The 14456-nt window shown below is 40.2% G+C and overlaps 2 protein-coding genes across 2 annotated transcripts in view; one reads left to right on the top strand and one right to left on the bottom strand.

The window, feature by feature from the left end:
- Positions 1-4374, bottom strand: part of LOC134661243 (neurogenic locus Notch protein) — a 156712-nt gene extending 152338 nt beyond the window's left edge. Inside the window, exon 1 of the mRNA XM_063517230.1 lies at positions 3915-4374. Coding sequence (XP_063373300.1) covers positions 3915-4179 — 265 coding nt within the window. The 5' untranslated portion in view covers positions 4180-4374. The remainder of the gene's footprint in view (positions 1-3914) is intronic.
- A 254-nt stretch (positions 4375-4628) lies between these two features.
- On the top strand, positions 4629-14013 carry LOC134661151 (myosin-14). The gene is made up of 12 exons (XM_063517099.1): positions 4629-4759; positions 5637-5836; positions 6409-6582; positions 7396-7484; positions 7748-7844; positions 8500-8680; positions 9379-9495; positions 10857-11034; positions 11586-11730; positions 12384-12539; positions 13273-13396; positions 13898-14013. Exons 1-12 carry the CDS (start codon positions 4654-4656, stop codon positions 14011-14013), a joined length of 1683 nt encoding a protein of 560 aa, XP_063373169.1. The 5' UTR covers positions 4629-4653.
- The last annotated feature ends 443 nt before the right edge of the window (positions 14014-14456 follow it).

Below are 14456 nucleotides of genomic sequence, written 5' to 3'. Positions count from 1 at the left end.
CAGAACTAAGTTAGCCATTTTCGTCGGACCTAGTCAAGTTCTTATGTGTTTAGCCTTTTTGGGAAGTTGTGGTACCTAATAGGTACTTAAAGAGCAGGGCTACGTAATAAAATTGCAAAACTTATAAAAATATTATGGATATAATATACCTAGCATCGAATTAAAAACTTAAATACTGGTATCAATTCATATTACCTTAATTGTTATTATTTACATTACAATGAAATATGGTAGGTATTATACGCGTAAGCGCCACTTGCACCATTTCACTAACCCGGGGTTAACCGGTTAAATCAGGAGTTACCATGGTTACCGTACAATTTGACTTTAGGTTAACGGTTTAACCGCTTAACCCTGGGTTAGTGGGATGGTGTAAGTGGGCGTAAGTTAACTAGTTTTACAGAATAGGGATGTGACACGATTGGGTTGGTTATTGCAAAATTGTACCAAAAAATATCACGTACCGGTTATAAAAAACACTAAGTACATTAAATATAATTGAAATAAATTGTTAAATGTAAAACTAAAACCGAATAGTTCATTTGTATCACTAACCCTTTAACGGTCTCGATGAAAGAAACACAATTTAAGCCTTAAGAGTCCTAAACATTTTACGTAAAATAAAAAACAAAAATATGACGTTATAGGGTTGCTATTTTGCCCTACAGTACAGATTCATCATCATCATCATCATATCAGCCTTTTATCGCCCCCTGCTGAGCATAGGCCTAGATTGCGCCCTATTAAGGAATACAATAACAATTATGTGCATGAATACATAACACACCTATCTAACCGAATAGAATGATAGGAAGCAACGCGTATTACGCGTGCTACAGGACGCTCAAGAGGTACCTACTCGTAACTATACAAATAAGACGAACTAATGACACTAATGACTCATATGCCGGATATTAGCGATACATAGAGAACTGACAATAGTAAAATATGCAGCTTTATGTGTTACTATGGACAGATTAATTCGCAAATTAAGGGCCGTTAAAGAAAAGTAGGTAGGTACGAGTATATCACGGATTTATATAAAAGCCCGATGATAGTGCTACTTTTTTTACTAATCCTTATCACCGAGCAAGAGGTGATTATAAGAAACTAGAGAAAATGATCAGACACAGAGAATCCAACAAGTGGACTGTGTCTAACACAGCACTGTGCAAATATGCAAACGCTTCTGAGCACCGGGGACAGTATCAATGTACTAACACTTCTCAGAACACGGCGCCTCAACATACTAAAAGCAAAACACTGGTCATTTATCGCCACCACACGCCAATTTAAAATCTACGACGAAGCCTATAAGGGTCATAACTCCATGAGTTTCTGAACTAACACACTGACCACTTGTATTGTCGCCATCAGACATATCGGAACGACGAGGTGCTCAAAATATCTTAACGCGCACTCTAGCGCCTTGACAATAGAGGCGTGTTCAGATATTTGTGAGCACCTTGGCCGCTTCGATATATCTGACGGCAACTGTATCAGAGTTCATGCAAATTCGACACCTAAACTTTTAAGGATAGGGGTGCTAATTCCGTGCATTGGAATAAGTATTACTCATGTTTTAGTTAAGATTTATACGCGACACTGCAGTCAATTGAAGAGACAATTGGACATTAATTCCGCTTATAAAAGTGGAGCGGCCATGTTTATTAAACATCGTGACATCTGCAATTCGAGTACGATCAATTTAATCGATTAAATTGCTTAAATAGCGTAACAAACTTATTATGCCCGATGTCAACGAACGGCAAACGCTAATAAATGCTTAACAGTTTTGGATACGTTACGATAACTTAATGGATATTTAATATTCTGGACCAATGGTAATTGCAAGGGCGGTTAGTAGCAGGCAAACGTAGCGAGAGGATAAACAGACATGCGTATGCAGTATTCGATGTTAATTAGAACTGTATTATGGTATCTGCATGTGATATAAATTGCAATTAATTGTTGGTACAACAAAAAGGAATTCTGCCTTTTAAAACAACATATCTACTAGATTCACTAGATACTTGTTCAAAAGGTTCATTAGGTTAGGTGTCATTTATTCTCTCGCCACGCAAATTAGGTAGAAATACTTTTAGAACAGTTTCTGATAGTTTATCAAATCAACTTATTTAAAGGGTTACAATCAGGTAGATACTATAGAAAAACTGTCATGTTTATTTCCCTTTTTTCTAGATTGAGACTGTTCTAGAAATTATTCCAGTTGTTAATCGCTGATTCCAGAGAAAAAAACAATCGCCAATGCAATTTTTCTGGACAAACTATTCTGTCACTAAAAAGGCGGCAAATTCAAATCTATGAACCTGGAATCATTTTCAGTTTCGCGCTGACGTCATTTTCAATTTTGCGATTTTTTTCTAGTGACAGCAAAGGTTAGCCAGAGTAGGTAGCTGTCTATCAGACCCGGTGCAAGTCTGTGTCAACAAACAACACGTTAATCCTGATACATAGGCACATGACAACGGCAAGACTGCCACTGGCTCGGATAAACTTGCAGTACTTACCTGATTACTTAATATTCCGCCGTGGAGATCATAAAATTTCAATTTCAAATGCTTCTGAAACAGAGTAGGGACACAGAAATTTCGAAACTACACCCAATATGAATTGAAAGTCGCAACTTTCCCTTAAAACACACGAAATGTGTTGTTTGATCAATATTTAAGTCGTCTGCCAGGGCTCTGAGGAGTGAATACCAACTAGATGGGTTTTGTTATAATTTGTATGCGACTAGTTGGTCGATGTCGTGGTTACTATGTGAGGAATTAAGCTGTGTTTTTGGTCTAAAATTAGACGGAGTTCAGATTTTCCATTAATTGTTCAGCTTTTAGAAGCATATAAATGAAGAAACTATGTTTATTTGGCATTGTTCTGATTCAATTCACGACATCCTCTTAAAATTTGGAAAAATCTAGCAGAGGTATGTATTAACTGTTATAATAACCATGTAAGAATGATATCATGTTATTAATTTGTCTGTAAACCTAATATAGACCGTTCCCACGCTATTAAACGTGTACCCACCACTCGCCTGGCCAGCACCAACAATCATTAACTAATTTGGTAAACAACAACAATGTACACAACACAATAAAATAGTTAATTAAAATGAGACCAGCGTCTATCGTGGTTCAACCAACGACACACACTGAGCACACAAAGTAATAAACATTACAAGCCTTTATGAGAATTATTAAAAATACACACGGCAATATTATTAAATATTTTCGTTACATTTCCGGAAAGGCTTGTTACGAGTATGTACCAAAAAATCGGTACAGTTAAATGAACGGAAATCACTATTGTATAATGTAACAATGAAATGAATGAAGTCGCTCAGTAACATAAATTGCGAATGCGGTAGTAATATTTTAAATCCATCAGATTTTAACCAATATATCAGCCCAAGAACAACTAATCACTTATCGCCTTCAATGGATTTAAAATATAATGGCATGAGAATAAACGATGATAAAAGTCGCAGAGCTTTGTCAAGTAACTTATGTACCAAAAAAGCATATTAACACAACATAAGCTAACGGTACTTAGTACCGATTAAGTAACAATTGAAATCGGTACATAACATATTGTTATGCCTTTCCCAGCCCTATTAACTGCCTAGGTCTGAAAGCTCGAAACTAGTGCTAGCATCAAATGGCGATTATGTAGCGTTATAAAAACGCTATGCCACTTCACTCCAGTTTTTAGATACTCGTTCCTCAAGTCAGACTGTGAGAACCAAATCATTATCCGACCGGTTTAGAGGGCCGAGAGCGCACCTAGGCGCGCAAGAGCTTCGGCGACTACCCGCCTTGGCCGCTTGCGCAGCGCTTTCAAAAGCTCTCAAAACTTTTGTAAACTAACTAATACTTATTCTAACCACTCACCTTCGGCCTCCTGTATGCTCAACGCTCCCAGAAAGAAGCACAGCACCAGAAATTTAATCCCATAATCCGGTATAAAGTTTCTAGACCACATTTTGTAACACAACATTACACATGGACCACTCACATTTGTTTCAATACGGTCAACACCACTGTAATCACTCACGGTATGAGATACAGGCACTTCATTTTGTTTTTTGATAGTTTTGGGACTGTTATTTATAAGTAAAGAACATTTTAGCGGTAAAAAAAACCGGGTCCGGTACATACGTCCGACCGACTCGTGCGCAGCCGCGTCCCGCTCGCGTCTGACGGCGCTTTGTTCACAGACACACACTGTACGGTAATCAAAATGGCGGCCGCTGCGCCTGTGTGCGTGCCGCAGCTTGCACCCCGTAAACTTCGTTATCTCGACTTTTAAAACTTACAACAACTATTTATTTCTAGACTAAGTTACTGTAAATTAGTAATTTAAGTTATTATTTTGATGCGTTCGCGTCTTAAAGGCGTGAGAACTGAGGCACGCACACATGTAAAGATACGCGAAGGAATGTTGATTCAATGGTGAAATCAAGCCTATCCGAGCTTTGGAACTTTACGATGCGCCCCTCGTCGTACAGATGGCGCTTTTTAGACGTAGGGGTGTTTTTTTTTGTAGCAGGCATAATGCACGGTCGTTGTAAATTAAAATAAATTCGATTCGATAAGTTCGTTTTTGTGTGAATGTTTGCAGGTCTGCGCGATGGCGATGTGCTACCAAAAGCACCCGTTTGAAATAGAGACCGAGGATCGGCTGACGACAATAAATACTAAAATATTTGAAATCAAAAAGAAGATACAACTTTCAGGTGTGTTGGCTCTCCTTAGTTCGAACGTTCGAAGTGATTTGAACAACTGCCTAGGTAACTATGTATGTAGATATCTTATACTCGTACCTTTAAACGAGCAATTCTTGTATAAGTATTGATATATTTCGGGGATCTCGGAAACGGGTCGGAAATGGGGGTTTTTGGAGGCGAAAAATCGATCTAGCTAGGTTTTATCTCTGGGAAAACGCGCACTTTTGAGTTTTTATTTGTTTTCTCCCAGATATTTTGTAGCTAATGTGAATCATCTCTATGTGAAGGGGTGAGTATAAGTAACATAAAAGCAAAAGGGTCATTGGGGCTTTCATTCACACCTATCGTATAGTTCGGCCTATTCGTTAGTTCTTGTTAGGGTTCCGTGCTCACTGAAACTCACTTCAACCCACTGGGGCGCGTCTGCGTACACCCTTCGCACTACTGGTCTGGTCTCGTATGTAAGTCTGTGGCCATAGGGACTCTGTGATAAAACAACGCAACCTAATTGTGTTTGGGGTTTTTAGAATTGTATATGAGTATAAGTTAACCCCCCCTTTATCTCCGAAACTACTGTCTAAAGTTTTGAAAAAATAAAAAATATAAAAAATAGTTAGTTACCTGTAGATGACAGGAAAACCTATTAGAAATGTGCAATCAAGCGTGAGTCGGACTTAATGGACCATGGACGGAACCTTTGGAACGCGAGTCCGACTTGCACTTGGCCGGTTTTTGGCACAAGCTTTTATCGCTGACTGTACTTGGGTACGCTGGGTCGGACAGACAGACAGACAGACACACAAGTGATCCTTTAGGGGGTTCCGTTTTTACCTTTTGAAGCACGGAACCCTAAAAATGATTTTTTGCAAGAAACTTATACTTCTAGAGGGCCAAAGAAAGTCCCACTACGAAGAGAACGAGACCGAGAAACAACAGAACGTCGAGCTGATCGAGACCCTCAAGAAGGAGATCAAGGTCCGGCTTCAGGAGCTGACAGCGGCGAGGGCCGTGGTGGGGGCTGACGAGGGACAGGTCAAGAAGTACCTCAGCGAGGTCTGCCCTATAGCCAACAAGACCTCCGACCAGGTAGGAACCAAAAACATAATTATGTAACTTCGTATAAGATGAAAGTCTAAAAACGTGACTCGGAAATCAGGATAAAGTTATTGTCGAATAGATGGTGCCACACTTTTGGCCTATGCTCGGATAGATGCCTTGGCGACACCGTTTGATATTTACAAAAACGAATAAAATACGACTTCGCCATCTTTTCTGTTCAACAGCCACCGCCATCTATCGGACATTAAATATTCGATTTAAATATCCAGTCAACGGTATACAATAAGTACCTACGTATTAATAATTATGTTCTGGGTCTAGTCAGAATTAAGTCCAATCGGATAACGAAACAAACAGATTAATTCTGATCCGAAAAAAATCTTACAAATCCAATCATAAAATCATCTAGTTAGAAATTAATACCAATAAAAAAAAATCTTACAGAAACTGTGTATTCTCCAGAATGTTCAATTTTGAAAAATATAAAACAACGAAATTTTGTCTAATTAATAAGGAAATATTTACAATTGCACGTACGAGTATACCTAGATATTTTCAGACGTCACCGTACATAACTAAAATGATTATCATTGTTCCAGATCATAAACAACCTAGACCTCAAGGTCATAGAGCAGCGGAAGATCCTGGACCTCCTAAAGTACGAGAAAAGAAGCAAAAAGTTAAAGCTCAGAGACTTGGAGAAGGAATACGAGAGCCTTCTGATAGCGACCACCAGCCGGGTCGTTAAAACTAAGGGGAGTCCCACAAGGAAGGTATCTAGGACCATTGTTTTAAATTGGGAAATATTTATAATAGTCAACTTATTTTATTAGTAGAATTCTTATTCTACTAACCTTCTCTAACCTTCTTGGGTTTGAGCATGCCTATAAAAGAGTCTAGCAGCAAATACTTTTAATAATATATACTTTTGTTTTAAAATCTTTTTTGAAGTGGAAACTTCTTTAGCGGCGCTGAGGGGCACTTTTTGAGGTGGGGAAAAAATGATAAACTCGAGACAGCGTAAGGCGATCACGTGACCGTAAGGTTTAGATGGCCACTCATTTAGATGGCATTTAAATCAATAAAGAAAAACTCAATGACATTACATGAAAAAGGTTCTAATCTTGTACGGGCTGAAATACGAGGATCTCACAGTTACATTCTAACTTTATATCACTCAAATAGGTATAATTCAATAAAGCTACATCTTGATGAAATCGCTAATAAAAGTGAACTCTAGTACTGGTGAATAAAACTCAAAATATCATGACCAAATATATTTAGATGCGAGGTTTGCAAGGTAACTTTACAATTTCTATTCGAATTTTAAACAATTAACGCTACAAATTTGAATTTCGAATTTTAAACAAGCTCACTGACCAGCAATTTCGGAACTAAAATTTTTCAATAGAAAGGAGGATGCGTCAATTATACATAGTGCTGCAGATATTTTGGACTATTCATTGAGTTTTCACTTCTGTCAGCACTCCCGGAGTGCAACCCGTTGATTTTTTTAAGTATAATATATACCTACTTAGACAAAGATTTTTTTTATATTTTTTTTATTTACTACGCTAATTTTTCAGCATGCCTCTCACTTGGAGAACGAGATACACAAAGTCCTCATTCAGTGGACCGAGGCAGAGTTGGTTAAGAAGAAATATCACTCCATCAAGTAAGTCTACGCATAAGATTAATATCTATAAATATGAAATGAGAGCCAAGTTCAATAAGCGTCGTTGTTGACTTCGTCGGCAAAAGTTATTGAGATCTACGAGTATACGGATGCCAAGTTCCAGTTCACTTGGAATGTAATTAAAGTTTTCAGGATTTGATTAGTTTTACATGCACTAAAAATATTACACGCAATTCAGAAATACGAAGGACTTTCTATCTTATCCCTTTTTTGATCTTGCCCCACCTTACCATAATTTTCAGGCAAGCGCTCATCGATGATTCGGTCAAGTTCGAGAGCTCCCTGGCCAGGATTGAGGATCTACTTGAGAAACAGAAAGAGGAAATAGCCAAGTTGGAGGTAAGTTAATTCAGTGCAAGAGTTATTGAGTAATATATTATGTAACAGGGTTAAACAACTCCTTGGCCCACGTGGGCCATACGTGCCAATTCACTTAATAACTAAGGAAAAAGTTATTTTTTTATGAAAGTATGTAATACTTGATTTGTGTCTGGAGCTATGTGGCAGCACCACCTCTATCGCTTATTTATACCGTTGTCCCGCAAGTGGTTCATATAGGAGGTGCAAGCACGTATTGCTCGCCCAAAGATTGCAATTAGGCACTAATTTTTTGGGAAGGGTAAAGTACTACCACCGTGTAATCATCAGAAGACGCCGATTCTGGCCTAGGCCACCGAGGGTTGGTCACTTTTTCTTTATTACTTACATCTATTTCAGTTATAATCCAACTTCTTGGCTATACAAAACCCAATTTGGAATGTCTATTATCTGAACATTTAACGCATACATACAATCCGAAAAGAAATTGTAGAAATTAAAAAGTGGCAACACTGTAGTCTCGTCCCTTTCAAATCAATCTAAGAAAACGGGACGGCACTACAATATTGCCACTTTTTAATTTCTACAATTTCTTGTCGGGCTATTATAGGTACAAGAAGGCATTTCGTTAAGTGTTTTACCTATACTCCCTGTTAATGATGAACTTGGGCCATAGTTCGTCCGTGAGGAAGCAGCCCTGATGCGCGTGCGCGCGACGGGCGCGACGGCAGCCGAGGCGGCGCGCGCGCAGGACGCCGAGCACGCGCGCGCCGCCGAGCGCGCGTACTTCGCGCAGCGCTTCGCGGAGCGCCGGCTAGAGCTTGAGAAACTGGAGAAGAGGATATTCCCTCCACAAGGTACATGGATAACTATTACTTCAATACATACTTAACATTATTAACACATAAAGGCTTCGACACAGGCCCGTTTTCCGGGCGGGGCGTGAGCGTTTTATATGTAAACTAGCCACCTGCCCCGGCTTCGCACGGGTTAACAAATTATATATAAACCTTCCTCTTGAATCACTCTACGTATCTATTAAAAAACCCGCATCTAAATCCGTTGCGTAGTTTTAAAGATCTAAGCATACATAGGGACAGAGAGACAGCGGGAAGCGACTTTGTTTTATACTATGTAGTGAAGTATACCACCTACCTGTACCTAACATACCTACCTCAAACGAAGCAATCTGCTATAGCAGTAATCGCTATGTCCGGCTATGATAATGGTCCCAGGTATATTATCATGTTTTCCCTTTCTAACGCATAACATATTTCTTTTTACTTAGGTATACTGCTTAGAGCAGTCGCGAGGGAGCCTAAACAATCAGAGTCGCCACCGCCCGCTAGAATGGGAGGCGTTTTTCCCTCACTTTTTTTAGACATCTAATTTCTTTATTTATGACGTTATCTATGAAAAGGGACCTTATTGTCGATGGCGGTTACGCCATTATTAACGATGCTCCGATATAAATACAATGCCGTGCGGCGTAAGCGCCATCGACAATACGGTCCCTTTCCATATAATATAATGCCCCATTTGTCAATACTTGCAGCCCGAGGGCTGGTGAGGCAAGATTCAGCCAGATCCTCTGTCAATGCTGCAATGACTGAAGAGGTTTCGGCCACGGCGCAAATGGAGAACGTATTCCAGAGGCTCATGAAACTCACAGGTACTAAAGACCGTATCGTTAATTATGAATACAACTTAGCCGTTTTTTCTGGTATTATATTTTTATTAAAATTACACATATATGTAGTTTAATTAGTGCTTTAATAATAAGTAACATTTCGTCCTGGGAGATCGACGTAAAGCATGGTTTGGACAATATTTACCTAATCCTCCCGAGTAACAACAACGATTGTGGACAAATACTACAAGAAAATTTGCGATTTGCGAACAAGACGAAATATTACACAAAAAAATCGTACTATGTAAACAGCAATCACACACGATTCGTAAAACGAAACATCTGGGCATAGTCTAATCATTTCTTTTAGTTGGAAAAAAAGTTTAAGATCTGTGCATGGTGGCCTTTTACTATGGCATGTTACTTACGACAACCCCGACTTTGGTATACAATATTATAACCGTCATGGAGCGTTTCTATCGACCTGCTCTAGCCATGGTTCAACGCCTTGAATGTCCGTTAGGCTTTAGATTTCGGTAGATTATTTTAGCTGTTTCCCTCATTTCGTTTGCGTCAGAAATTGACGGGAATCCAAAATGTTGCATAAAAAGTCGTTTTCATGTAAAAATAAAAATTCACCACATTTATTCTGTGGATGTTCAATTGAGCAATCATGAAAAGGACACTTAGATGACATATTTTGGCAGCAATTAACCTTTTGTTTCTTAGTTTAAATCGTACCAATTTAAGGAATCGGCGAAATAGTCTCAAATTACGCTCGATAGGCTTGTCCAGATTATATTTGCTAGACGGTATTCAAATCATCATAAAGTCCCTAAAATAAAATAAATGCAAAGCCTTCTTATATCAGATGTGGCTTAAAAATACCCCCAGATTATACCTTAAGAACATAGTAATACAAAATAATACACACGTCAACAGTTAGATCAGGTTTTATCTGTATCCATTATAATTAACGATACGGTCCTTATAACCACAATATATAACTCTTAACTGACTTTTAATGGATATTGTGGTGGCTTCTCAACGATCTCGAATTGTTAGGTAACAGAGTGGAACGTATGTAGTCTTACGGACATTGACATCGATTGGGCCGAGGCTGATCACCGCCAGGTAAGAATGAGGACAATGGTATGTATGTATGTATAGGTAACCTCGTTGCTGGTAGATTCAACCAACCAACGGTATGTTAGTATGAGACTGGCTGAAACGAAAGGAGTCGCGTTCGTCACAATATCCAAAAGGCTTGTTATTCTATTGGTAACTTTGTTATGTAGAGCATTAACAATGCTGTGTCATCACCTTGATCTGTCCAACAAATGATAAAATTGTACCCTAAATGCGTCAGCAATTGTCGTTCCACTAAAATCTTACTATCCCAGGTGTAACTGAAGCGGAAGAAGTGTTCGACCGTTTCCGAGCGCAGCGGGAAACCTCTAAACGTCTCAACTACCTCCAAGCCACCATAGAAGACGAGAAACTCCAGCTTGAGAGCACTCAGACCAACCTGCTGGCTGAGCTGGAAGCCTTCAAGTTTGCCTCCGTCAAGGATAAAGATGAGTAAGTGTTCCTTGTTCGATGGACACCCAAAGACATGGTAGTTTGGATGATAGCAGCTGAGTACGGCTAAAAAAATGACACTTATGGATCGAGGATTTGGTAGCTCCAAGCCAAGTGTCATGGTAGAAACGAGATAAATAGCGAAATAAACACAAAAAGCAGGGAATTAAGAGAATGCAAAACACAGAGCGCGCTCCAAATCTTGTCAGTAATCGGATCACTAAGCCGGTAGAGAAGGCCCTCAGCACACGGTGGCGTAACGTAACAGTAGCGTATAAGCGTTGTTGCAGCGAATCGTATGAGATTACGCTTTGTGTGCGCAATGCGCATTTGTTTGATCATGTAAGTACGTGCACATAGCGCTCTCGTTCTACGCGCGTATCACGACACGCTTACGGTTATGCGAAAGCATCTGTAAGGCAGGAATCACGAGTTCAAACATCAGCCAAATTACGACCAAAAAAAATTGACTGAAAAATTAGGTCAGTATCCTCAATACATCAGACAAAACGTAATTTCTATTCACCTTATGAACCTAATCGTGTTTTCAGAACGCAAGACCAAATAATCGCTCTAAAGGAAGAAATAAAGGCTGAAGTAGAAACCTACTCCGGTCTGGAAAGCGAGCTGGAAGACCTGGACAACCTGCTGCTCGAGATCAAGAGATTGCTGTACGAGCTATGCAAACTGCTTGATGTGAGTTTAGACCTTGTTTCTTGGCAAACCTGGCATATACATATAGCGACATAAGGCGAGCAAGTTATGCAAATATTTATTTCACATCTCAACAGTCACGCGTCGATAGAAAAATTACCTTTGAGGGGCGACCGCGAAAACCGAAATTCGCAAATTGCGGGGATCTTTTTCTTTTACTCCAATGAAGGCGTAATTAGAGTGACAGAGAAAAATGCCCACAATTTGCTAAATTCGATTTTCGTGGTTATAGACCTGCCCTAAAACGGCTGTGAGGATTTCTAATCACACTTGTACACCAGTCAAATCTCACAATAAAAAAACATTTAGCATTTATAGAGCGTGGTATAATTCATGCAGATTTAGCGGGAGTTATATAACCCATTTTATTATCTAGGGCGTTATGGACTTTTTTTAATTATCTCACTAAGCGCCACTTGCACCATTAACACAGTGTCAAATTATACTGGTAATCATGTTAACTCCAGGTTTAACCGGTTAACCCCGGGTTAGTGGGATGGTGCAACTGGCGCTAAGGCATATGAAGCCAATATTTTTAGGTTTCAATCATACATATACTTATAAATTATAAGAACAGTAGGTAGCTAAGACGTGTGTACGAGTATCTAAGTGTTACTGTCAATATCACGTTGCAGGTGATCCCCGACCCACCAGTCCCCGAATGGACGGCGGAAGCACGCGACGTGCACGCGCTGCTGGGCGTGCTGCGTGCGCGCTTCGAGCACGCCGGCGCGCGCGCCGAGGACGTGCGCGCGCGGCGCGACATCAGCACCATGGCTATGCCTTCTAATGTATACCCTTCGAAATGTTTTATTATGTGTACCTACTTTAAATTGGTGGACTGTATAGCGTTATGGAGACAGACAAATGTAACAAAAGGCTGTGATAGTCATTTCAACATTTGGTGTTTGTTAGAAAGATACAAGTTAAAGGGTACCTACGTGATTGTTTTTAGAATCGAAGTTACTTTGTAAGTAGGTAACCTAACCTAGATCTGTTTATGTAGGGTAGGTACCTATTAGTTATTACTTACTCGGTACTCACCTAATCATAAAACGTAACCTAGCCAACATACAATTTCTTACAAACCGTTTGGGTTGCCGTTTACCTATAAACAATAGGAAGTTCATTAGGGCTCATTTGGACGGTGCGAAATCTCGCATGCGGAGTTTCATCCATTGATACATTGCGGTATTAGATCGGTCGGCTGAATAGGTCGTAACCTCAATGCCTCAACAGTCCGCAATGTACCTAAAATCGCATGTGAGTTCGCACGCCGTTTTTATGAGCCCTTAGGGTCTCCCCAAACCTCGCCCCAAACTTATCGACGCGGAATCGGCAATGCCAATAGAAATGAAACTTTATGTCCACGCAATAAGAGCGAAAAAGACGCCGACGCGTCGGCCGTCGACGGCCGAACGGAGCCGAACCGAACCTTACCTGTTTATGCTGTTTACTATCGGCTTTCGCCGAATCCGCGTCGATAAGTATGGGGAGACCCTTAGACTGTTTTGTGTCTTCTAGCCTACTAGCGGAGCGGCGTCCGTGGCCGGCATCAGTATGCAGAGCCACAGCACCCCAAAGGAGGCCGAAAACGCGGCTCCAACCTACAAGGAACTGCTAACTAAAGAGCCTGTTAGGCAACCTCGTAAGTCTATTAGGCCTCCCCGTGGGTAAAGACAAGTCTTGGTCTTCAATTTACACTTTAATCAGCGTCTTAGTGTAAGGCCTGAGTGGACGCTCCAAGCGGAGCGTTCGGCGGGGCGTGCAGCGTGGCGTCGGGTTCGCAAGTGATTTAAGCAGCGTGCACTAAGGCCGCTCCTATACGCTTGCATTTGTTTAACATGCACGCTGCACGCCCAGCCCCGCTGCACGCCCAACTCGAGCGTCCACTCAGGCCTTACACTTAGCGTTACATTGTACCGCCCACTGCTGGGCAAAGGCCTGACCCTTTCCACGTATCCCGGTCTTGACCCGTCTCCCACCAGATCCTGTCAAAGGCGTCGAGGTCATCTCCGCTCCGTAGGTCAGGATGGGAAGAACATACATGCCTATGAGCTTTCGTTTTAGAGAAATAGAGAAATCTCCCATTTTCATAGCCCAATAGGTTAATTCCTACTTATAACTACTTGTACCTACTATATTTCAGCGTCCGATGAAGAAGAAGACATACCATCTCGATGTTATCTGAAGAGACAAGCGCAGCTCATCGTGGACACCAAGTGCCGAAGAAAAGGCTTCAGGACTCCATATCCAAGACGATAAAACACACACACTGATGGGTTTACGGGAACCCGGAACCCGAAAATGCACTGAATGATTTTAGTCATTTTTCCACAAATTGCACCTTTACTATATTAAATGAGTAAACTTATTTAAGTTATTATACGAGTATATTAAGTGAAATAAAATGTTGTTATTCTGTCATTGTCACCGGAGTCAACATAGGTGCATATAGTTTGTCAAAGGACTGTCTCATTTCAAACATAGAGAGAATCGTACGTGTTTGTACTAGTACTAGCACCCAAAAGAAAAGGATGAGTATAGTTTTTTTGTTCTCATTTACTGACAAATTGGTTTGACCAACTATACTTACTTTTTACTCTTTGCTTTGAGTACAACTCTTTGGTAAGTACAACTTATTTCAACAACAAAAGATTCAAGGATAAAGTTTACATATTATATAAAAACTAAATTATATCTATGGA

This window comes from Cydia amplana, chromosome Z, assembly GCF_948474715.1.
Source record: "Cydia amplana chromosome Z, ilCydAmpl1.1, whole genome shotgun sequence".
NCBI classification, from domain to species: domain Eukaryota; kingdom Metazoa; phylum Arthropoda; class Insecta; order Lepidoptera; family Tortricidae; genus Cydia; species Cydia amplana.
The sequence above is the reverse complement of the archived record's forward strand: the minus strand, read 5'-3'. Positions and strand labels throughout refer to the sequence as shown.

Excerpts from the sequence above, each read along its gene's own strand:
- LOC134661151 (XM_063517099.1), top strand. The coding sequence starts at position 4,654 with ATGGCGATGTGCTACCAAAAGCACCCGTTTGAAATAGAGACCGAGGAT. Across the intron at positions 9,496-10,856 it reads GAGGCTCATGAAACTCACAG|GTGTAACTGAAGCGGAAGAA; the intron begins GTACTAAAGACC and ends TTACTATCCCAG. Across the intron at positions 11,731-12,383 it reads AGCTATGCAAACTGCTTGAT|GTGATCCCCGACCCACCAGT; the intron begins GTGAGTTTAGAC and ends ATCACGTTGCAG.